Below are 25,405 nucleotides of genomic sequence, written 5' to 3'. Positions count from 1 at the left end.
AGTGAGAAGGAAAGATGGGGCTGTCAATATGTTAGCTGGAGGAATTACAAAAATACACTCTGATGTAGCAACAAGATTATCATGAAACATGCCATGGGGGCGGGGTGGGGGAGTGGGGAGGGAAAGACAGACTGGGAGGGTCTCCACCCTGGGGTGGAGACCTGGAGGCAAAGCTTGCCTCAGTGTCTTGGGGAAGAAGGAATCCCGATTCCCAGCCGGCAGGTCTGGGGCTGGAGACATGCTGTTTTGGGGATCACCCGGACACCTGGGGAGACAGAAATGATTAAAATGGCAAACTCAGTAGTTTTCCTGACCTTTCAATCCTATTTGTCCTGGTGACTGAGCAATAGAAGGGAGGCAATAAAAAGCTTATCAATGGAATAAATAGCCACTAAAACAGCAAGTAGGGTTCCCTAACTTCTATACACCTTGAGTCTACCGGTAGGACTCACAGAATAAAGAGGAGGTCTGTGGGCTGGGACTTGAAAGGCATAACATAGGCCCCATGCCCAGAAACAGCTCTCTTGTCCCTAGTATTTGGAATCCATATGTAGTAATTCAATTCATTTCTTGAGGCTAAATAGTGTTCTCATTTATGGCTCTTTAAACCAAGTTTCACTAATTCCTCACCATGAATGAATCTGCTCACTTTCCACTGTCTACAACGGTTAGGGCATGGGGGCATAAGACATAGTAGTGTGGGGACAGGGAAAATGATGGTAAGTAGATACCCCTTTTCGCAGTTCTGTCTAGGACTGGACCGCCATGTCCCTCTTTCCGAACACATCATTACGCATTCTAAATAGGGCTCTTTATCCCATTTCGGTGTTAGGTGGCCCTACTTCCTCTAACCTTCTAAGTATAGATTAGTATTGGATATCTCAGAAGTCCAGAACAGCCCTGGCAACAGGATCCCCCAAGATGGAGAAATCTCAGGCATGTGTAGGGCTGGCTGGACTACGTGTAGGTGAGTGAAGACAAGGTTTAAGCTGCCTGTTGTGGACTCATAAGTACGTATCCATATTGGAACTCAGCTACCATGAATGTGTGCAAGAAGGAAATTCAGAGATCGTTACAGTAAGAGGAAGGAGAGCAATCAATAATACCCAACATGAACTGGTTAACGTTTCCAATGGTTCCATCAAGAACTTCGTATCTTGAGCAAAGCAGCAGACAGAGGCTAGTTGCCAGTTATGTTTCAGTGCCTCTCAGCGGGAAGCTTAATAGAAAATTAGGAAAATCAGTTGCCTGAATAGGGGCTGAAATCATTTCTTTTTGTTCTGTTTTTAAATAAATTGATTCCTGCTAATGTAATTGATTTTAAACTGTCTTTAGGTAAAGAAAACGGTTGTGGTTCAGAATTAGACAAGAGCCTCAGTGTCCCTTAAGAGCCACTTTAAAGAAGAATAAATGTCTGAGATTTGAAAGAATTCAATCCATGCCACTTCTGAAGGATATACTGAGTTAGGTAATGTGCAAATATGGCTTAGGAAGAAATACGGTGTTGGTTAAGGATCCAAGAGTATGACTTCAAAAATGGCGTGGGTTAATTCAGGGCCTTCGGAAATTAGTCATTCTGCTAAAATATACAGGGCAGGCTTCTCCTCACAACTTAATACATATGTCTGTATTTGGCAATGAGCCTGTTGCAAACCAGATTACCTGCAAGGAGCTATGTGGGCTGCTTCCATGCTGAAGTGTGGGTGCCAAAGATTAACATTTGTATTAATATACTTTGAATGAAGATTATTAACATTTATTTACTTTTGAGAGACAGAGAAGGAATGGGAGAGGGGGAGAGAGAGAGGGAGACACAGAATCTGGAGCAGGCTCCAGGCTCTGAGCTGTCAGTACAGAGCCCAACATGGGGCTCTAACTCAGAAACCGTGAGATCACGACCTGAACTCAAGTTGGACGCTTAACCGACTGAGCCACCCAGGCGCCCCATTTGAATCAAGATTATTAATGATCTGCCTACCTTTGACATATGGGAAGCAAAACAAAACAGCACATATAGACATTTTTTTTGTTTTATGCTTCTGAGTCAGGGAAGACCCCCCCCCCCCACTTGGGTAATGTTTGGGGAATGTTTTTGACCAACTGGTTAATTCTTTCCATTAGGGCAAGTTTCTAGACTGTTAGAGAAGAGGTATGAGGCTCTGAAGATAATCAGAATCCCAAATATGAATTAAGGCACATATGCTTGATGGGTGGGATTTTCTTAGATTTTCAGAAAATTCCACTGTGCTAGTTTCCTATGCTATTCAAAGTTATGTACAGGTTGATGGGCTGAGGAAAGTGGAGTTTGTAATGACTGGGCAATAAACTAGGGTTTTTGATGTTTATTATCTGATATGTATTTTAGTACCTGTATAAGCATTCCCATGGGAGTAATGGCCAGGACGGAGAGAGGAATAAAAGCAAGCAAGCAAACAAAATAAAACATAAATGGCCTCTGGGAAGAAAGTGAGGAAAGATGATGATCTCTTAGTCTCTGTTCTAAAACTACTGGGTCAGTTGGGCCAAATCCTCAAAGGCTTGCTCAGTAATGATGCCATTGACATCAACAAATCAGTCCATCTCTGGCAAGGTGGCAGTATGGACAGATGGCAAGTGGAAGAAAGAAAAGCAGAAAGTGTAACTCCTGGTCCTAACAAGAACTCCTTGATGGGGGAGAGTGGGAAAGTGTAGTGCTTTCTGTGGAATCCAGGCACCTTGAGATACAGGGGGTAGAGGAGGAGATAGCTAAGCTGTCTCTGAAGGTGAAATAGCAACAGCACAGCCACAGAAATCAGGCAGCGGATAGCTAAAGGTAGGTTTATCTATTGGTTCTTAGAGATAGTCTCTGAGGAAAGGTGAATTGAATGGTTGTTATGGCAACCGGATAGGAGGATTGGTCCACTTAACTGTCCCCATAGTAACTGAGCTGCTGGAGAGCTATAGAGGAATTAGTTATCTTAACATGCTACTATTATCCCCATGGTAACCAATCTCTAAATGGCAGTGGTCAGCCTTAAGGAGTAATCCCAGGAAAATCTTTGCTCCCTAGAGAAAGGGTGGGTAGGAGGCAGGGAGGTGAATTGACTTCCCCCGCCTCCCAGAGGCTGAACACCTTGAGGTGGTGTAGGGTGTGTGTATGTGGCTGGGGGCTAATGTGCTTCCAGGCCCAGGAGGAAGGCTAAGACAGTTGGGTATATAAGGTTTCCTTTGGCCCCCAGCTCATTCGTGCCCAACTCACTCATGGGTTGAAGTGGATGGTGCAGCTGGGAGGGGCTCCCCTTCCGGCTACACATTACCATTCTGATGCAGAGTGCGCCGGCGCTGGCTGGACTGCAAGCTCAGGACCAGGTACTGCCTCATGAACTCACTGAACCGCTTCTGGTTGGCCAACTTCCGGGCCGACTTCCGGGCTCCAGTGAAGCCCCCAAACCTCTTTTGCAGCTGCTTCTGCTCCATTTCTCCAGTCTCATCCATGCCGGGCTCTGTCCCTTTCTGGGCTTGGATTAGGCTCCTGATGCGAGGCATTCGCTTCAGTTGTATCTCGGAGGAGGCGCTTGGCTGGTAAAGGGCTGCTGCCACGTGCTCTGGGTCAGCAGGGCTGAGCTGCCAGGAGCCCCTGGCCATGACCTTGGTGCATGGAGTCCAGAGAGGGCTGCTGAAGACCTTGCCTTCACACTCAAGGATGCACACCTGCAAAGACAGAGGTGGGAGAAGGGAGGAGGATCAGGAATGCCTATTATATTAGTCCAAAGAAATAGTCTTTTTCTTTTTTTTTAATGTTTATTCATTTTTGAGAGACAGAGAGCATGAGTGGGAGGCAGAGAGAGAGAGAGAGAGAGAGAGAGAGAGAGAGAGAGAGAGAATATCCTAAGCAGGCTCCAGGTTCTGCACTGTCAGCACAAAGCCCGATGTGGGACTCAAACCCACGAACTGTGAGATCATGACCTGAGCCGAAGTTGGACGCTTAACTGACTGAGCCACCCAGGTGTGCCAGTAGTCTTTTTATTGTATACAAAATTTACATCGATACCAATACAAATGCTTCAGAAGCATCTCTTTATTAAGTCACCATTCAGTAGTTACTTAGGTTCACAGAATTTCCAAGTTATAAAGAAACAGAAAACGATCTGGCCAAGCTCTGTCATGTCACAAAGGAAGAAACCTGGGACTCAAAGAGGTGAGATTAATTTGTCCCAGGTGACACAGAAAGTTAATGCAGAATGAGTGCCCCAAACTACACACAGAGCCCTCGTTGAGTTTTTGAAGCCAAACACAACTCATGGCACCCATAAAGAAGAATTTTATTTTGTTCTCTTTTTGGGCTTGAGAGAGGTTGGATTGGCTTAAGAAATTGGGGATGTCAAAGCATGTGCTGAAATCTGCAAGGCTATTTTAAGGCCACCGTGTTAAGATGAACCCTGGTGTTGTTCATTTTTTATCCCACATACTCTAGTTATACTATCTGTGCATCAGCTCTAGAGAATGAGGGTCAAGACCCTTTGAGATGAAGGTAGGTTGGGCAATTGGGTTCCAGGTGGGGAAGAGGGGCCATCAGATGCAATCCTTTAGACTTGCCAGGCCCCTGGGAACTTCGGGCACTACTCTGTCTCTCCAGGTGTCTCCCACTTCTACTCTAGACCAACAGCTTGACCGTGCTGTTTCCACGTCCCTCCTAACTGATCCTGGCCTTGGCCTTGCCTCCCACATTCCTGTCTCTGATTGGGTCTTCTGGAAGCGTCTACCTCCAATTTTTCTTACTGTTTGCTGTTTTGGCTTCACCTCGAATGCTTCTCTGTGAAAATCCCACTGCAGCTTCTCTTTGGACAGCTACAGGACATCAGAAGACTGGTGTGTGTGCCCAGTACCCCCTATCTGGGGAGCAAAACCCTCGCCCCGGTGTTCAGAGAGGCACAGATGCCAATACGAGCAAGGTTTCCAACCTGACCCCTAACCAAGGAGTGAGATGTGCATGCAGCTATATCACAGACCTTACGGCCATTCCACCAAACCCTAGAAAATGTCTCCTCCAATCCTACTTCTCTCGCAACCCCTTGCCCCCCCTGACCCTGACTCTCTTTTGTCCTCACCAGGCTTCTCCAAGATGTGGTCTACACTCATGCTTCTATCTCAGCATCTTCAATTTTTTTCTCATGTCCTTGAAATCTGCTTCCCACCCTCATCTTCCACTAACTGCCTTCTTCAGGACCACCAGTGAATTCTGGTCACCAGATCCAATTAGCCCTCATTCTCTCTGACTTTGCAGCATTTGGCAATGTGCACCACACCCTCTCCCAAATTCTCTGACATTGCACTCACCTCTCAGACTATGCACCTTCTTCCTGTGTTCTATCTTTAAGATTCTTTCTTCTCATCTCTATAATCTACCTCTTGGTGACTGTTCATTTCTGTGATCATGGTCATTTCATCTAGAGCATCCCAGGTTTATATGTCCAGCATCTGATATCTATCGAACTCCAGACACTTCTCTGATCCCTGTCTGGTATCTCCACCAAAGTGTCTGACTAGCACTTAAAACACAATTTGTAAAGAATGAAGCCTACCTTCCCTTCTGGGGTAGAGACTGCCAATGCGCATTGGATACCTTTACTAACAGGACACTTGTCCTGCCCAAGGCCACATGTATGTTTCTCAGTCTCCTTTGTAGCCAGAGGTGGCCAATGACATATAAATGGCAGTGACCAAGTGAGGCTTCTGAGGAAAGTAGGGGGCTGACTTATCAGAGAAAAGCATCCTTTTTTAATCTTCTTCTTCCCCTTCTTCCAGCCTCCTGCTTAGAATGTGGACATTTTGGCTGGTGCTCCACTGGCCATCTTGAAGCCATGAGGTGACTCAGGGTATGGAAGCCATGTGAGGGTGGCAGCCATATACAGATAAAGCAGAAAGGGAAGGAGTCAGGGACATGGGTGATGTGGAGGAGCTACACAATACCAACCCTGTATTGTCCACCTCCCAACTTCTGCATAGGGAATCAAATCTCTGTCCTTTTTGAGCCACTGTTACTTTAGGTCTCTCTTACTAGCAGGTGGATTTAATCATCCAGTATTACTTTTAATCATCCAATAGACTTTCACTACCCTAAGTCTGCCCTTCTGCTTGGTCTGGGTGTGAATCGAAATCATCTCAACTTTAAAAATATTTTTTAATGTTTATTTTTGAGAGGGGAGGAGGGGGAGGGACAGAGAGAGGGAGACACAGAATCTGAAGCAGGCTCCAGGCTCTGAGTTGTGCTCTGTCAGCACAGAGCCCTATGCAGGGCTCAAACTCATGAACTGCAAGATCCTGACCTGAGCTGAAGTTGGACGCCCAACCGACAGCCTCCTAGGCACCCCCAAATCATCTCAACTTTAAAAAAGACAGAATTCAAAAGCCAGTTAAATTCCTGAGGAATAGCACTGGCATTTAAAACTTAACTTTTACAGGGGCGCCTGGGTGGCTCAGTCGGTTGAGTGTCCGACTTTGGCTCAGGTCATGATCTTACCGTACATGAGTTCAAGCCTCATGTCAGGCTCTGTGCTGACAGCTCAGAGCCTGGAGCCTGCTTCAGATTCTGTGTCTCCCTCTCTCTCTGCCCCTCCCCCACTCACACTCTGTGTGTCTCTCTCTATCAAAAATAAATAAACATTTAAAAAAAAACTTAACTTTTACAAAGCTCAGGTAATTCTGATATCTGCCTGGGTTTGGAAACCACTGACGTAGTCCATGTTTGCATGTTATGATGAGATTCGGTAATGTGTCCAAAACTATACTGTTAGACAACGTATCACCTGAACAAGAAACCAAATGTCTTGAGTTCCAGCCCAGGAGCTCTGTGTGCTTGCAATACAAATTGGTGGAAATTAATGCAAGAGTAAGGATCTTGTGAGACCAAAGGTAACGTTCTAATGGGAAAATTGCTCATTTTCTGTTGGGTCAGAGTAGGGAAAGAGACAGTATCCAGTGGGAGTGCCACTCCTCTTCACTGATAAGGTTTCCAAGGTGCACCCTTTGCCAACCCCTCCCCCACGGCCCCCTGCTAGCCATAGGTGGTGACAGGGATCCCTGTTGATACACAAGTCGTGGGCTTTCTGAGCATGTCTTTGCCATTTAGATTTTCCTCAGAGATGCTGACAGAACGAATATCATCAGTGCCAACTTTTTCACACCAACAAGTCACTGGGTATGAAAGAATGATAGACAACTTCCATAGGTAGGGATAGCAGAGTTTCAAACAATGGTACCTGCAAACTTAAGTGTTCTTTAAGAATTGCTACTGGTTTGTTAGAATCCAAAATCTTTTTTTTTTTAAATGTTTTTATTTATTTTTGAAAGAGAGAGAGACAGAGTGTGAGCAGGGGAGGGGCAGAGAGAGAGAGACACAGAATCCAAAGCAGGCTCCCGGATCTGAGCTGTCAGCACAGGGTCTGATGTGGTGCTTGAACTCGTGAACTGTGAAGTCATGACCTGAGCCCAACTCATGAACTACGAGATCATGACCTGAACTGAAGTCAGACACTTAACCAACTGAGCCATCCAGGTGCCCCTAGAATGTAAATTCTTAAACTACACCCCTGGAGACACTGATTAGTAAGCCAAGGGTGGGGCCCAAGAATCTGTGTTTTTAACAAACACTCAGGTGATTTGGAGGCTGGACTGTGAGAAATCCTGCTTTGGAACTTGTTCTGAGGAAGGTGTCATCATGGAAGTGGTCAGAGTCTCCTTCAGAGAAAGGGTTACTGGGGTCTGTATTTAGCCTGCTCCTGAAATATTTTGAATAAAACTAGGTAGAACCAATTTGTAGGATGCTCTTTGAGATCAAAATCCTATTGGGTTATTACTGTATAGCAGTGGGTGTCTCTGGGGACAATTTTGTCCCCAGGAGCTATTTGACAATGTCTGGAGACATTTTTGGTTGTCATACGGTGGGTGGGGGTGGGGGAGATGCTACTGCTATCCCATGAGTAGAGGTCAGGGATGCTGGTAGACATCCTACAGGACAGCCCCACATGACAAATAATTCTCCAACTTAAAATGTCCACAGTGGTGAGTCTGAGGAATCCTACCTTCCAGGATAAAAGGGAAAGCGGGAATAGTATTGGCAAAGCCAGCAGAAGTGTCAAATTTTGGCACCAACAAGGACTTTGAGCAGACTTGGTCCAATCCTCACAGTATAGGAGCCCCAAATGCTTTTTGAACTGTTCTGTGCCTTCAGTTTACAAGAACAGGTGGAGGTTGTTAAACCTAGAGGCTATTAGATCTTCTGTGAGCCCCTGGGTTGCTAAGCCCAGATGGTAATTAGATTGTGTGTCAATCAGAGAAAATGCAATTCTATGATCAAACCAGATGCATAGGTTGTACAGAGACTCAACATACTGTTAGATGCATTAGGTACTAACAAAATCATCTCAACTCTTGATTTAGGAGAAGGTTTGGGGCAAATGTGGAGGATCCAAATTCACAACAGCATTTGTGGCGCCAGATGGGCATATGAGCTTAATGCCTAACACTCTGGTCTAAGGGACCCACCAGCCTCTTTCCAGAGATTGGATAATGGCCTCTTAAGTGAGCTGGACACATTTTCGCAGCCCACACTGATGACATTTCTATATTAAGCCAGAGTGTGGATGAGCATCTGGAAAGTTTCAGACTGGTGCCAAATTGATCTGTAAAGCTGGGTTTGTGGGGAAACTGAGCAAAGGGCCATTTGGACATCTGAGATCAAACATTAGGGAAATAGGCACATGAGCCCACTGGAAGGAAACGAGGAAGCTCATTGATATTGTCAAGCGTCTGCCACTAAAGAATCAAATCGCCTCTGACCAAGAGACATTTGGGAGCTATTTGTTTTAGGAGGTTGTTCTAGAATATCTGAGGGCTAACACGAATTGGCAAGCAGATGAATAGTGCAAAAGAAAAACATGCTAGGAACTCTTACTGCAAATTAACTAGGAAGAGTTTTTGTGTAATGAAGATACAAAGCACTACGAGAAGTTAGTTTCTTTTGCTATTAATCAAGTTCCAGGGAGTTTTAGATAAATTTCCCCAGCCCTTGAGGGTTACTTTCTCCTTTGTCTCTAAAACAACTCAGCGAATCTTGTTTTTTCTACTTTAGCTGAGGGGGTAAGTGCCATTCATAATTAGGTGGAAGGAGCCCAAGATATTGCAATGGGTTTGAGTGTATGAGTCATTTACTGACCAAAATTATAGTCTAACAAAAAGCCAGCCATACTTGGACCATTGACCTGGAATGAGAAATGCAGAACTTCTTGATAAAACCAAGAACTTAGGGGGTCCTAGGAATCGCTCAGTAATACATAACTTAGTGGAGGGATTGGGAAGGTGACCCTTGCTGAAATATCTAAGTTCCCCCCACCCCCCATAATTCACAGAGTGGAAAAAGGTTGCAAGATTTGGAAGTGAGGTGTGGTTGCCAACATTCTAGGCATTTCATCAAACGTTTAAAAATAGGTTAAAAGTGAATACAAACTAGAGGCAAAACAGCCAGGCAGTCAGGTCCTCTGAAGGTCAGCAGGCACTTTGAAGCATTTATCCCTCAACCATGAGGCTGTAACTGGCCATATTTTAACTTGTTTCAAAGAAGTATCTAACAGCGTTTTCAGGACCCCAGAGATTTAAGATGCTATGGAGGAATGAAAACAAATTCTTTAATGGCTTTGAAAGACACCAATGTGAAAATGCGGCAGCGTCTGCAGTGGATGGACCTATTAGGAGACTAAGGGTCTTGCAATTTTACAGTTTCCATGGGACATGTTTATTGAGTACTGCTCTGTGCCACGCTCAGTGCTGCATGCTGGGGATACCCAGGACAATCAGAAGAGGAAGCTCACACATTATGGTGAGAGAGTAGCAGATACGGATAACTGTTAGAAGACAAAGGAGTGAGGGGCTGGCTCTCTTGGGGGCAGGTGGAGAATCAGCACAGTGTTCTCACAGGTGAAATTTAATCTGAGTTTTGAAGTAGGGGTATTGGATTAAGATGAAGGGAGAGGCATTTGCCAGATGGTGGGGCAAGTTCCTGAAGCCTTAGCAAGGCCGGGAAGGGGAAGTGGGATTTCCCAGGAACTATGAAAAGTGATTGAGCCCAGCAGAGAGGAGGTGAGGCGTGTACCTTTGGGAGTCCCCTACAGCCTGGGGAGAACTGAAGCCTGGGGTCCAGGGATGGCATCTCAGAAGGAGAGAGTATGGGGAGGAAAGAATTCCTGAATCTTGATCACTTAGGTTTAGAGGGTGGGGAGGGGAACAGGAACCCACCAGGAGGTAATAAAAAATGGAATGGGGAAGAGAACTAGGCTTGTTCACCGAGTTGACTGGGAGAGGGCAGGGAGGAGGAAACCTGCAAATTGGCTCCAGACATCTGAGAGAGCAGATAAGAAGTGATGCAGCCCAAAGGGGTGAGGGCTGCAAGTGTAGATTACTCTCTGGGTGTACAGATATCTGTTCAAGTCCTAATGCTTTCTTTGATGGGGGAAAACAGAGCATTGCCATGAAAGCTAGAGATTCCAGCGTTGTGCATAACTTTCAGTCTTGTCTAGGCTGCAGATGGAGAATTTAGCAGTGTGGAGATGATCAGATTATTGCTTAATCAACTCATCATTGGTTTACATGTAAACCAAGTTGGCCACTCTCCTTACTAAGACTAGGGCAAGTGTTTTTTTAGATGAGCTTTTAAGCCTCTCTGGGCTGCACGGAAAAAGCCTGTGGGCCTTCTGTGTTCCAGCCAAACTCAGCTTTTCTCAGTTCCGTAAATGCCACTTCCCTCTGGCACAGGCATTTGAACGTGTACTCCCCACTCTCTCTATCACCTGGGACCCTCTCTCTGCCTCTTCGCTCCCATTCTTTAGGTTTCCTTAGAGACTTCAGTTCCTTCAAGAGTCCTGTCTGTCCTTCTAGTCTGGGTTGGGGTCCACTGTCTGTGCTTCCCCAGCATCCAGTAGTTAAGCCCTCTTGAAGGGATTGTGGGATCTTCTCTCCCACTGGCTGCAGACTCCATCCATCTGCTTCCTGGCCCTTTGGCCTGGCCCTGTGCTCAGCATACAGAAAACCAAAATGGATGAATGAGGACGGGCCAACTTTGGATGGGTCATCTGGGGATGCTCTTCATGATGCTGTAGAAACCCACTGAGCAGGCAAGGGAAGAGCTTGCTGTTTGGGTCTGTAGGGCCTGTGTCTGCTCATCATTAGTGACTAGCCCAATGTAAATATGTGTTCTATATTTGTACACTCGCCTTAAGGAGCAGTAGTTACTTTTGGTTGTTTTTAACGGTTGAGGAGTTTGAATTATGACATCTTTTGAAAGAAGTTTGACTACAAAGAAAAAATGATTGAGTTATATGGGATTTAATAGAGGAATAACTCTTTAGGCTGACATGAAAGCAGTTGAGAAAGCAGTTTATTTAAGGAAAAGAAATTTAATGCCAGATTAGAACCTCAAATTAAAAATTTAAAATATAGGGGCTCCTGGGTGGCTCAGTTGGTTAAGTGTTCAACTTCGGTTCCGGTCATGATCTCATGGCTTGTGAGTTTGAACCCCGCATCGGGCTCTGTGCTGACAACTCAATGCCTGGAGCCTGCTTCGGATTCCATGTCTCCCTCTCTCTCTGCCTCTCCCCTGCTTGCACTGTTTCTCTCTCTCTCTCTCTCTCTCTCTCTCTCACAAATAAATAAAACATTTAAAAAAAAACTAGAAAAACCAAAAACCAAAACAAAATTTAAAATATAAACAAAATTTAAAATATAAGAGAGCATTTGGGTATTCACTGTAGAATTATCTATAATATCAAAAATGGAGGGCAACGGACATGTTCAACAGGAGGGGAGTAGTTAAACAAATTATACTGTATTCCTAGAAAGAAAGAACTTAAAATCATGTTTAATAACATGAGGAAATTATCCTGGTATAATGTAGCAAGTGAAAAACTAGGACTCTTTCTTTGACAGGTGGGATTAAAGTAACGTTCTTCTGTTACACTTCTCTGAATTTGCCAAATTCTCTAAAGTGAGTATGCATTATTTAATAATGGGAACAAAATGGCAGCACAGGCAGGTCTTTATTTGAAGTGGAAAAGGGGAAAGATGACAGAGTTTGCATTTAGAAGATGCTAAAGTCAGCCTCTGTTTCCTATCGACCACGTGGCACCAGGTGAGTCACATGCCCCCTGGGCAAGGCCTTAATTTCTCATTCTGGGTTGGAGGAAGGAGGGAGAAGAAGACGGAGGGCGTTCCATGGCCTACCTCAAGGTTGAAGCTGTCAAGAGCTGGGCGGAGCTTCTCTCTGCAGGTCAGACAGTCCTTCTGGCAGCTGCTGGACACGCTGGAGAAGAGGCTGAGCAGCAGGAGGTCACAAAGCAGGATTTTCATGGTGCAGGGGCAGGAAGCAGGGGGCTAAAATACTAAAAGAAGTGAGGGTGCGCCGCAATTAGAACAGCCTTTCTGGGGGGGGGTCTCACACAGGGGATGCCACCAGAGGGGACGGTGCCAGGCCCAAGATTCGCCTCCCAGGAGCGAGCGGGTTGTCAAGGATACAAGAGGCTTGCTCCTGCCGGCTAGGCCTACCGTTCATGCAGGGGTGAGTGTCTGGGATCCTAGGCGGAGCACCCCTGTGATTCCTGCCACCTAGCTGGCCTCGACGTGCACAAGCACTTCCAGGGGGCTACAGACCTCACTTTGCAACTTACTAACTTGTGGCTGTAAGACAACCTCTCCAAGCTTCAGTTTTCATGTCTGTAAAAGGGGGATAGTGCTACCTGTCTCGTCATAGGGCCATTGCGAAGAGATGAGATCCGTAAGGAGGTTTGGCAAAGTGCCGTGCATGAGTGAGATGTGTGCAGTAAGGTTCATGGATGACTCGTGTCCTTTGTCTCCTCCTCCCCAGCCTTCCCTGCCTCAGCCAGGAAAGCCCCACATCCCAGAATTTGCTCTTCCAGGAAGCTCCCAGATTCCTTGTCTGTTTCCCCTATGAGAGGTGAGCTTGCTTCCTGAGCACAGGGCCAGTATGTCCACCCTGCGAGGCCATCCAAAACACAGGACCAGGTATATGGAGTTATTTATTGAAAAATGAACAAAGACACTAAGATAATAGCTCAAATTATTATTAGTTGGACCAGTAGTGTATAATTTTTATGTAGGATGGCCTGAAAGATGTGCGGTTTTTCCTGTTCCTCTTTAAATTTATCCTGTGAGCAAGCCTCCTGAATCAAAAAGCTATTTCCTTAGACTGCATCATTTTGGGTCCCTGTAGAAACATCTGTATTTGGAAGATTAAATGGAAAGGGAACAAAGGAACTTTCTGGCAATGTTGTGAATGTTCTTGATTGAGGTATAGGTCGCAGGGGGGGTATACATTTGCTAAAACCTGTGTGCATTTCCCTATATGTAAATTTTACCTCAACAGAGTCCAGCGTAGAGAAATAAAAATTATCGCCTTGATTGCTTTTTCATCAGACAAAACTAAGAAAATGTATAAGCCTTGCTACTCAAATGCAGTCTGCAGTCCAGCATCAACATCAGCTGGGGTCTTGCTAGAAATGCAGAATTTCAGGCACGAACCCAGAACCACTGAATTTGATCTGCCTTTTTTAGCAAGATCTTCAGGGGATCCATACACATGCTAAAGTCCGGGAAGCCCTGGGAGAAGATGGATGTGGAATGGAGAGGGTCAATAAGAGAAGGAAGGGGATCCTGCAGTTGAATTCACCCAGTGGCCATATTGGGAGACTCCCCCAGCCCTTCTTGTGTGTCATCCAAGCATCTCCTACCAAGAGGATGTCCACTAAAAAATGCTCCATCAGTGTTTTGTTTTTTATTTTGTTAATGTTTCTTTATTTTTGAGAGAGAGAGACAGAGTGTGAGCAAGGGAGGGGCAGGGAGAGAGGGAGACACAGAATCTGAAGTAGGATCCAGGCTCCGAGCTGTCAGCACAGAGCCCGATGCAGGGCTCAAACTCATGAACCGTAAGATCATGACCTAAGCCGCAGTGGGACACTTAACCAACTGAGCCCCCCAGGCGTCCTAGTGTTTGTTGAGTCAAAGAGGTGACATTTGAGATGGGTTTTGAACGAATGACAGTTTTCCAAGAGGACAAAGAAGAGGGCATCTGAGCGGCCCGAGAAATAGCCTTTGGAGAGGCAGAGTCAGGATCACAGCCTGTGAGGCAAACAGGCCGATGTACTGGGGCCACCTGCCCACACTCCCTGAGGGAAGCTCCCTGCTAAAAAGAGAGGTTCGGTCCAAATGGAACCAGGTCTTGTTTGCCATCAAAAGGGTTTGGGCTTTATCCTACAGGTGATGGGATGTCCAGGGCTAATGAACAATGAAGACAAACACCTATACAAATAAACATATCATACGCATTTTTCTTCTGTATCCCAAGGGCCAGTGCTGTAATTGAGACTTATTGCCTTGGTTATTGTGATGACCCCTAATTAGTCCACCTAATGATCTGGCCTCCCACCAAGCCATCTCCACATCTGATGCCATCACTTCATACTTAAAATAAATCTGTAACCTCCAATGGGACTTAGTATTCCTCCTGCCTGCTTTTTGTAGCGTTCTCTCCTATCATTCACCCTGCTGTCTCTTCCGGTCCTAGCGAATCATGTATAGCTCCCAATTCTATCCTGTCCTTAATGCATTTGTATCTTGGCAAATGATCTTCTTTCTGCACAGACTAGTTGTCTCCACCTCATACTTCTGACACATCTCAAGAGTTATCCCCTCTGGAAAGCCATCTCTAACCCCTGGTCTGAGTTAGATGAATCTCCTCTGCTTCTATGGCATCGTGAAACATATCACAGTGGGAAGGCACAGAGCCTCAGGGGCCTGTCAAACAGGCACAACAGACCTGTGTGATAGAGTTGTGATTTTCTTACCTGCTCATCATTGCAGAGTGACTGGGTTCAGGTTCCATACCTGCAACTCAACCTCTCAGTTCCTAATCTGTAAAAACTGGATAATAATAGTACCTATCTCATATGATGATGAATGTGTTGATGTTTGTAAGCAGTTAAAATAGCACCTGGCACATAACCAGAACTATACCCAGGGGCACCTGGGTGGCTCAGTTGGTTAAGTGTCTGACTCTTGATCTCAGCTCAGGTCTTGATCTCATGGTTGTGAGTTCAGGCCCCATGATGGGTTCTGTGCTGGGCATGAAGCCTACTTAAAAAAAAAAAAAAAAAAAAAAAAGAAGGAAAAGAAAGAAAGCGAGCCCCAGTACATAGCCTTCACTTTATAACACTATCATTGTCTCTCACATGGCACTTATGACATTATACTGTAAACTTCGACTTAGGTATTTATTTCTCCCACTGGACTGTGACTTCCTAAAGGGTGGAAACCATGTTCTATGGTTCCCTGTATTTCCAGCACCCAGCACAGGGTGAACATGCACCTAAGAGGTGCTCAGAAAGTCTGATAAATGACAGTGGAGACTTTTAGGAACACTTTTTGTTCTTAGTTACCATAGAATTGAGGAGTGTCTAGGAGCATCGGCTCCACTAATGGCACAGGAGCCACTTCGGGACCCGTGTAACTGACAACATGTCCATTAGCTAATTGTTCAGTTCAAGACCCCCGGGGAGGGGTGGGAACCACGTTGTTTCCAGAGCAAGGCAAGATGCCATCCTAATCTGGAACCCCATGCCTGCTGTGGCAGAAGACTGGTTACAAATGGCTGTGAGGGCATGGTTGAAATAGTGTTGTATGGTAAATTTGCAGGTTAAATAGGTGTTGGTATGCCAGCCACAGAAGCTCATCACACTTACAGACTCTTTCGAGGACTGCTTGCATATGTCTTTTGTTTAACTTGATTACATTCCTTAATCTACTACACTTGAGTCATTCTACTTAAGGGGACATTTGTGTAGAACTTGTCCAGAATGGCATGGCTGTGCCCTCTATGGCCACGTGATGGCAGTGCCTGTACGTCACAGAGGAAAGGGAAGGCTAGGAGAAAAGGGACTGTTTCCTTCCCAATACACAATTGCAATACATAATGTTTGCATAGGCTGAGCTGATAAATTGTGACAGATGTTAATGAAATGCTCTCCAGCTGAGGTTTTTCATGAACCTCATTAACTGCGGCTACTTGTACATTCAGGAAATGCCTGGTGGATTGATTGATGTTTGTTATCTCAAATTCCGGGTAAATGGGTTTTTAGGGTGAGGTGAAGAAAGAAGATGAGCTCCTGGGACATTTAACGTGTAAAATGTGTTTGAGAGCCTCCCTGCATGTAAAATATGAGCTGTCCTTGGTTTGGCACTTGGCAAACCTTGTCGAATTTACTTGGCATTAGCTTGGCCCTCCGGCTGGTCCCTGATACGTCGCTCTTCCAGTCTCCAACCACCCTACCCTCTGTGTCCTTCCCACTCCTCATTTTGAAAAAGTGACTCCACCTATTATGCAAAAACCGTCCACACACAAAGCTATTTATTCCCTCCAATTCAAAGAATCCTTAAAATGGGTCCGACCACATATGCCCATCTCAGGCCTATCCTGGTTGTGATATTTCAGTGACATCAATGTAAGTGAAAGCTCACAGTAAATCTAATTAATCCTTACAAAGGGGACCATATTTTGTACCCTTTGGTATACTCCTCACAACACCTAGTACAATTGCATTCTAGGTTAAGTTAGATTTTGAACCGTATTAAAAACTCAGTAGAAGTTTTTCATTTGTCAGAAATCTCAACAACATCTACATGCTGTTTTTTGTAGCTCTGTGTACAAGTTCATGTCAATTACAATGAAGGCAAGTGGGGCTCCCGAGTGGCTCGGTTGGTTGAGCGTCCGACTTTTCGATTTCAGCTCAAGTCATGATTCCAGGGTGATGAGATCAAGCCCCACATCAAGCTCCATGTGAGCATGGAGCCTGCCTGGGATGCTCTCTCACTGCCCCTCCCCCACTCGCGTGTGCATGCTCTCTCTCTCTCTCTCAAATAAAAAAATAAAAAAATAAAAAAAATAAAATGAGGGTGAGGAATTGGTTAATTCATGGGTTATACTTATATTTCATCTTTACTCTTTGTGCGACTCTGGACAAATTATCTTACCTCTGAGAGTGTTTGTCTTCTCACCTGCACAGTGGGGATCATGACAGGTGGTTGTCATTTATTGCACAGTACTGACAGTCAGTAAGATAAAACTGCCCGGAATATGTTGGAATTTTACCTGTATTTACTTGTATTTCACTTGGTGACCCACGCTCAGGCTAACACGTCTATGTGGTGATACTATAATCTGGACATCTCTTATTGAATAAAGAAATGTTTAATTACCTTTTATTTCAGTAGTGACACCTCCTAAATGTAATTGTGCCTCACGGTTTATGAAGACAAAATACCACTGTGTGTTAGCCTTAATCTATTTGCATGTAATCTTCCTTCCAAGGGCAATATAATTAGTTGCTTATCTGTTTGGAGGATTACGTATGAAGCGAAAAGTTAATTGAGTTTTGTCTCGTGACCTATGAGAAAGCCTGTAATTTTGGAGCTTTTAGTGGAGAAGGGAGGAGGGGCCTCCTGATAGAGGCACATATGTGTAGATGTTGTTCTCATCAACCGTGTGTGAAGATACTGCTCTTCTACAGGTAACGAATGCTTTTCATATTCATATAAAACCCTATCATCTAGGGTTAATAATATACTTCTTTTTGGGGCCCCTGGGTGGCTCAGTCGGTTAAGCAGACTTCGGCTCAGGGCATGATCTCGCAGTTCGTGAGTTCGAGCCCCGTGATGGGCTCTGTGCTGACAGCTCAGAGCCTGGATCCTGCTTCGGATTCTGTGTGTGTCTCTCTCTCTGCCCCTCCCCTGCTCGTGCTCTGACTCTCTCTCAAAATAAATAAACATGAAAAAAATTAAAGAAAATAATATACCTCTTTTTGAGAGGCACATAAGTTCATAGGGGTTAAGCAACTTGCCAAAGATTATCCAGCTTATAAATAGCAGAGCCAGGGCTTAACCTCAGGTGTTTGAACATCAAATTGTGTGTTCTGGGAAACCATAAATTCTATATTCTGATTCTGCTTCAGAAAGGTTGGCAGATTCTGGTGGAATCTCACTGGAATAGTCTCTCTTTGTATTTAACAGTAATCCCATCACTATTATATTCATAATACGATGTGCCAGGTGCTGTCCTAATTGCTTTGTAAGCATCCATCCTATGGGATAAGTGCTATTATCCCCATTTTACAGCTGAGAAAACTGAGACTGGAAGAAGAGAAGTAACTTGGAGCAGCAGAGGTGAGCCTCAAGCCCCTCTGATTTCCAAGCTCATGCTCTCACTAGGCTACTCGTTGATCTCTGCAGCTGTCTGTCTCCATGTAAGTGAATTCATTCTAAGGACCTGAACCCTAGGCTTCCCCTCTCTGATTGTGACATCCTTATTGTTGCCTCCCCTTCGTAGAAGAATTTTTCATTGCCTACAGGCACAGGGTTTATCTTCTACACCCCCCATTTCTTTGACCCATTGCAGACAGGACTCCTACACTGAGATTTTGCTTGTTTACCAGCTATTACTGAGGAAGGCGTCTGTAATGTCTTTTCCTCCTCTGACTAATGCACTTACATCCCAAAAGGTCCTTCTTCTGCTCTAAGCTTCCACCTGGAAGGAGGCAGTGAGCATAGACAAGGTGGAGAGCAAAGCAAGTCCCCCATCCTACAGAGACCAAGTGTGCCTGGTGCTGGTGAACAATGAATGAGAGCCCTGTGCCTTGAAGCAAGAGGCCTGGGCTCCAACTTCTACTTTGTAGAAGGGATCTTGTTGTAGTGGGATCTTGAGCAAGACCTTTTCTTTCTGTGGGCCTCAGTTTCCCCTTCTCTAGAAAGAGGCAATTGGGTTAGAAGGTTAATGTTTTTTATTTTATAAATACCCAGATATTTGTGCTCTCCTGGTAAGAGGAAGCAAGAAGGAAGGAGGGAACAGGGAGGAAAGATGAGGGTTTCATGAGGCAGTGGCTTCGGGGCAGCACGGGACAGAGGTGGACACAGCTGGGGCTCAGGAGAGGACCTGGGGCAGGGCAACTGACACATTTCCTGTCAAAGCTGCCACCAAGTTAGAAAGGTAACGCTTTTTTTTTTTTTTTTTTAAGCAGTCTCCACATCCTGCTTGAAGCCCAATGCAGGGCTCGAACTCACAACCCTGAGATCAAGATCTGAGCAGACATCAAGAGTTGTCCAGCTCAATCGACTGAGCTACCCAGATGCCCTTGGAAAGGTATGGCTCTTAAATTTGATCTCCCGTAACTTTGAATTGCCCACGGTTCCACATACACTGTCAAAATAATGTAAATGGATTTTTAAAAGGCTTTTATGTACTTTTATAACAAAATCACTTAATGGTCTTTCAAAAAGATTCGAAAATACAAATAAGCAAAAGAGCAATGAATCTAGACCTATCATCTTCAAACTTCTTTAACTTTGTACCTCCAGCAATCCGTTTTGAGCACACATTCCTAACTTACTTATAAGTTCTATACATTATAAAACCCAGTACAGTGCAAAGTAAGAGCAATAGCATAAAAAATAAGGATTTAATATCCCAAAGCCCAGTGGGTTGCTGGGCATCCATGCTCCTTTTGCAGACCATTGGCCTACCCTCGTTAGCATTCAGCTACATGGATGTGGGTTCCAAGGAGGCAGAGGACAGTTTGACAGTCTTCCTCCCGCATTTAGCGCTACTCAGCGTCTGTCAGGATCATCACATGTTTCTTGGCTGAATGAATGAAATGATGAATGGGGCATGCGGGGTTGGGGAAAGAGGGGAGGCTGGCTCTGAGCCTTCGCTGTGTGGTGATTCACTGATATTTTCACCGGGACTTGGACTCCTTGGAACAAGCTTTGCACTTCACCTGCCAAGCCAGGCCCTTCAGAGCTGGCAAAACTTGTTTCTGCAATGCTGAGGCAGCAGCCAATATTTGCAAAACCACAGGATCATGGAAAGTCAAGACTGAATGTGATAGTAGCCTAGCTAGGGAAATGCCCAGAAAAAATCAGCTTGCCCCCAAATTTGATGCGCCCCAAATCTCACAGTTTGTGGTTAGTGGGAAACCTTCATGTTAGACAGTGGGAGCACCTATAGGCATTTAAATAAAAGTGTTTAGAAAAATCCAGTGTGCTTAATGAATTCTCAGCCATTCAAGCCACTGCAAGATGCTGTCATGATGACTCTGTTTTCTGAGAAGGGCCCACCCCCTCCCAAGGATGTAGCTCCAGATGCGGGGTGATGGGTAGATTGCAAGTTTCCATCATGGGCTTTGGGAGCAGTGGGGCTATGGGGTGGGGCTCACTGAGCCATGCTGATGAAAACATAGAACACTCACCCTAAACCTCACATCCCTACTGTGTGTAGGGAACGTAGGGTTTATTAGCAAGGAATAAGCACGTAGAGAAGTTTAGCTCACTGCCTGGCACATAGTAGGTTTCAATAAAAATGAATTCTTTTGCCCTCCTTCTGTGCCTTTGTCCTGGCTGCCACCTCCCTCTCCAAAGCCCTTGACCCATCCAAATTTTACCTCCTTGCCTGCCCCTGGAATCTCTGGAGCATGTGTTCCTTCTTCCAAATCCCTCCAGCACTTGCTGTCTGGACTGTGCAATTTAGGACTTAATTACAGCCAGCCTTGCATTGTCTTCTAATTGTTTGTCCCCTTCCCCCCTCCTCCCCCCCCCCCCCCTAGTTGGTAAGCACCCTGGGCCCTGAGGGGGTGGCGTGCAGAAGCCAGGAGGGCTGGGCTCAGTCCTCACAGGGCTCAGTCCAGTTCAGTCCTGAACACATTATTTAGCCTCTCAGCTTCAATTTCTTCAACTGCAACAAGGAGATAATGACACTACCTCACAGGGCTGTTGCTGGGGATAATGGGTGTGAAAGCGTGAAGATGTAAATCATTGTACGCATGGAAAAGGCTGTTATTGTCGCCTCTGTTGAATCCACCGGCCCCCGCCATGCACTTCCCTGCCTGGTGGAGTGTAGATGATAAATACCTGATTGATTGAATACAGAATAGCTTTGTGACAGCTCCTGTCATAGGCTCCAGAGAGCACGGGTTTGAGCCTAATCCTGCAATTACTCCCTTCATTGACAATGCAAAATCTCCTGCATCCTCTAAATCCTGGAGTACCCTTAGCCTTCAGCTGATAAAGCAGGGGCTCGTGCCCCATGGAGAACAGAGCTGCACCCCCAAAACAGCCCCAGGATGGGCCACAGTGCCCTCGAACGGCAGCATGCAGAACGGTGGAAGCTGCTTCTTTTACTAGGGCGGTGGTTGAAGACAGTCTTTCCAGGCACCCTCGCCTGTAGAGGACTCAGCAAGCCCAAAGGAACACTAATCTTTTCTGTTAAAGGTATCACAGCATCAGTGGAAGTATATTGAATATTTCCCTGCCATACTTTATAAATGCGAAAAAGGAGCAACCACCCACAGGCAATGAGAAAGCAGCAATTTCTTTGGGAGGTTTTGATAAGAAGCCAGGCAGTTACTTTCCCCCTTCTATGTTGAAAACTCTGGTTTAGGCTTGCTGGCAAATGCCATGCAAAGCTCATCTTTTGTTAGTCTGCCGAACAATGTTATTGGTTATAATTGGGGCAATTATGGGCTGCTCGAGGAAGCGAAACACAGATGTTTAAGCCCAGGATCAGGGTATTCAAGTCCAAAGCAGCTTGCTTTAAATAGTCCATTTCCCGAATCATCCTGCTTTACTTGAAATTCCCCCAGAACTTGCCCATGTTCAGAGTGAGATGGGGGGGAGGTGTACTGAAGGGAGGGGAAGGAGACACACATGGGGCAGGGGGAGAGAGAGAGAGAGAGAGAGAGAGAGAGAGAGAGAGAGAGAGAGGCGCACAAAGGAGACAGAAAGGAGGCTGAGAAAGAACGAGAGTTTGGATGACTTCTGAACGTTATATTCATCAGGACCCTCAGAGACCTTTTAGTGGGAGAGATGGGCAGGAGGAGAAACATGCAAAGAAAGAGAAGAAACCGCCACATAATTCAGGGTCTGGGAGTCCAAGGTCATCCCTGCAGAAATCTACTTGGGATTCACACACAGTGGCTGTGTTCAGCACTGTACTGGTCGAGCACGGCGCCCCGGGTCCCACTTTTCCCCACATCATTACTAGCAATTTCTATTCAGTGCATAAGGAGAAGGGTTCCCTCAGGACAGAAAAACTCAAACCCAAATCAAGTTCAGTGGTATGTTGAAAACCAGCCTGAATACACTACGAGGGAAAGGAAAGAAAGGAAGTCAGCCACAGAGAAAAATCACTCACAAGGATGCCCTGAAAGCCAAGTCCCCTGCCCCAGTGCCTGCTCCTCCCCTAATCCCACTCCTGCATCCACCTTTTCTCAGTAGGGGCCGCATCTGGGGAATCAAAACTTTTTCTCATTTCCAAGTTCAGCTCTTTCTTCTTCTGCGTCTCTTCAGGATAAAAACCTCAGCCCTCCCCTCCTACCCCCCATCTGAGCACTGAAACTAAGACGAACGAAGAAATAATTCCCCAGGAGGCCAGCGGCATCCACCCTGGACAAAGAGAGGGTGAGGAGAGAGCCCCGGGCTCCCAGCTGTTTGTCTTGGGGCTGGGGTTCGCATGCAGTTGCCTACCTGAGAGCTGTCAGTAGCCTGGCTCCTTCGGATGTGAGGCTCGGTTCCGCCGTATCAGCCACACCAGCATATATATATCCTCCCCCCACCCGCTCAGCCCTCCCCTTCCCTGCCCACCTCGATGACACATACACACGCTGACCCCCTTAATCAAGCGAATAGCAGAACCTACAATCCTCCCTGGCTGCTCCCCGCCCCCTTGGCTCTGTGCTCAGACCTGTGACACCCCAGCCTCCCCCCACCATCCATCCATTCTCAAGCCTGCTTTACCTGGACTCTGTTCAGCCAGGATCCCACAGCTGCCTTCCCTTTGCTTCCAGAGGCACGGCGAGGGCTGATGGGGAGCTCTGGCAAGTCAGTCAGAAAAAAAGACTCCTGGTGACAGTGACGAGGCAGACCCCAATCCTGGAGTCTCCTTGAACAACCCTTTTGCACAAGGAGTAAAGAGTAGGAAGCGGGCAGAAGGAGGGGAAATCTCACACGAAGCTCCCACCGGCACAGGGAAGCCCAGAGCTGGGCTAAGCCAAGCCCCCTTTACTGCAAATGCCCCACGGGCGGCAACTATGAGGCCACTCCAGGGAGTGGTTCTACCTGCGATGGGTCAAGTCAGGAGGCATTTTGCAGGTGCCCGCAGCCTGGCACAATGTAAAATGCCGAGCCTTTCAACTCAGAGTGAAGTGTCTGAGATTCTGGCTTCTGTCAGAGCAAGTTACTTCTCTTTGAGAACCTCAGGTCCTTCTTCTGTAAAATGGGTATGCTACTGCCCAGGGTGATTGTGAGTAGAAAAACGAGATTCTGTTTCTATTTGGAACATAGGAGACCTTTAATAAATGAGTGCTGCACCCCCTTCGTCCTCTTCACGTTAAATAAGACCAACTGAATCTGACAATTCCCTGTCAACAGCTAGTGTCACAAGAGAGTACTTTCAGAGCTGCTGCTGTACCTTAGGGCATTGCCCCCGAGTGCCTTGGAGTCTCAGAAGCTGTTGGAGATGCCCCGCCTCTCAGTGTGGAGCCTCCTTCCCTTCCCACGGGGAAGGCAGATCATGGTCAGCCCAGGCAGGCCATGTTTAAATCTGCAGCATTCTTGGGGATCCCTCCTTTCTTTGGCCCTAGGCGAATTGCACCATGACTTCCTCCTTGGCTCTCCTGAGAAGATGCAAAAATATTCCAGAATCCCAAGACATGAGGCTATGTCATTCAAGAAGTTCAAGCACCCTCTCATGTGGCAAATCTGGCTCTCTCATGGACCTAAGAACGGTGGGGAAGGATGAAAGAAAGCATCTGCTTTGACTGCTAATGGCATGGTTTTTTTTTTAGGGGGTGGGTGATTGAAACGTTCTGGAATTAGATAGTGCTGATGGTTGCACAACATTGTGGATATACTGAAAACCACGGAATTATGTCCTTTAAAACAGTGAATTTCATGTTATGTAAATTACATCTCAATAAAAAAAATAGAAAGCAAGCAAGGAAGCACCTGCGCCAAGTTAAGATCAACAAGTTCTAAGAAGACAACTTCCCTTCCATCTGTATTCATAGCAAAAGGGTCCAGGAGACCAACATACCCTGATTTTAGATCTCTAGTGCCTGAAACTTACACTTTGTTGTAATTACAGGTCAAAGCCACCACTCTGAACTCTGAACAATTAGCATGATATGTGGTCAGTTTTGCACCCTGATGTATGTTGGAATGTAGGCATGGAGTTTGATTTCGCACATAATGGGGCAGATATTCCGGGTTGCCTTCCTGATACTCATTCCTCTGTTCTTTCTTACTAAACAGTAACCTTGATTGTATTCTAGGTGGCGATGTGCTCTGCTACCCAGCCTTCTTCAAAGCTAAAGGTAGCCAATGAGAATCAAGCTGCTAGTCACTGGGTGGGGCTTCCAGGAAATCTCTTTTAAAGGGGGCCAATTCAACTAGACAAAGCGTCTTCTTTGCTCTCCTTCCTTTCTGCCTGGAACACAAATGTGATGGCTGGAACTCTAGTAGCTATCTTGGGTCATGAGACAACTTTGAGGTTGAAAGCCATGAACTAAAGATGGTGATGCATAAAGACAGAAGAATTCTGGGTCCCTGATGACTATGGAGGTGCCATATCCATCCTGGATTTCCAACCTCAACTTTTTTTTTTTTTCAAGAGAAAAACCTGAGATTTTTATTTTAAGTATCAGTCAGAGTTCAGTTAGCTATTGCTGCATAACAAGCCACACCAAAGTGAGAGGCTTAAACAAATCCTTTATGTGGCTCTTGATACTGCAAACTGGCCGTTTTCGGCAGGGTGATTCTTTTGATCTCAGTTTGGCTTCCTCATGAATCTGCAGTCAGTTGTGTGTTGGCTTCAGGAAGTTGGCTGCTGTTAACCGGGGGCACCTTGGTTCTCCTCCATTTGTCTTTTCCTTCATGTGTCTTTCGGATCCCTTCAACAGGCTGGTCTGGCATAGTCTCATAGCAAGGCTGAGGTGCGAGCCCAAGCAAGTATAATCAAGCAAGGAAACCAGCAGATGCACGTAGTATCACTTGAGACCTAAGCTCAGAGCTGGCACTCCACTGCTTTTGCTGCATTTACTGGCTCAAGGCAGTGACTCAAGGCCAGTCCAGAGCCAGGTTGGGTGGAAACTACAAAGTCATAGGGCGAAGGGGGTGGCTCTACAGAGGCTATTCACTGGAGCCATTGATAACTCTAATCTACCATGTTTTGTTTAAGCCACTTATTTGGATTTTCTGTCACATACAGTAAGAAAATCATCTTGAATGATATACCTGCCTTTGAGCACCTAGTCATTCCCAGGGTGTT

The 25,405-nt window shown here is 45.8% G+C and overlaps 1 protein-coding gene across 2 annotated transcripts; it reads right to left on the bottom strand.

Moving 5' to 3' along the window:
- Positions 1-22,666, bottom strand: PNOC (prepronociceptin). Of its 2 annotated transcripts, none has more exons than XM_030311876.1 (4): positions 22,606-22,666; positions 12,250-12,407; positions 3,297-3,690; positions 1-265 (listed from the first exon to the last, which is right to left on the bottom strand). In XM_030311876.1, the coding sequence occupies exons 2-4, from the start codon at positions 12,373-12,375 to the stop codon at positions 180-182; spliced, it is 606 nt and encodes a 201-aa protein (XP_030167736.1). In that variant the 5' UTR covers positions 12,376-12,407; positions 22,606-22,666; the 3' UTR covers positions 1-179. The 2 variants fall into 2 exon arrangements, with proteins under 2 accessions (XP_030167736.1, XP_030167737.1); XM_030311877.1 differs by having other exon boundaries at positions 206-265; positions 3,239-3,690.
- Positions 22,667-25,405: the final 2,739 nt, after the last annotated feature.

This window comes from Lynx canadensis, chromosome B1 (assembly GCF_007474595.2).
Source record: "Lynx canadensis isolate LIC74 chromosome B1, mLynCan4.pri.v2, whole genome shotgun sequence".
NCBI classification, from domain to species: Eukaryota; Metazoa; Chordata; class Mammalia; order Carnivora; family Felidae; genus Lynx; species Lynx canadensis.
This window is presented reverse-complemented; position numbering and strand designations above follow the sequence as displayed.

Coding starts and splice junctions, on each gene's coding strand:
- PNOC (XM_030311876.1), bottom strand. CDS start 12,375: ATGAAAATCCTGCTTTGTGACCTCCTGCTGCTCAGCCTCTTCTCCAGC. Junction 3,691..12,249: donor TTGACAGCTTCAACCTTGAG/GTAGGCCATGGA, acceptor CTGTCTTTGCAG/GTGTGCATCCTTGAGTGTGA. Junction 266..3,296: donor GCGCACTCTGCATCAGAATG/GTAATGTGTAGC, acceptor CTGTCTCCCCAG/GTGTCCGGGTGATCCCCAAA.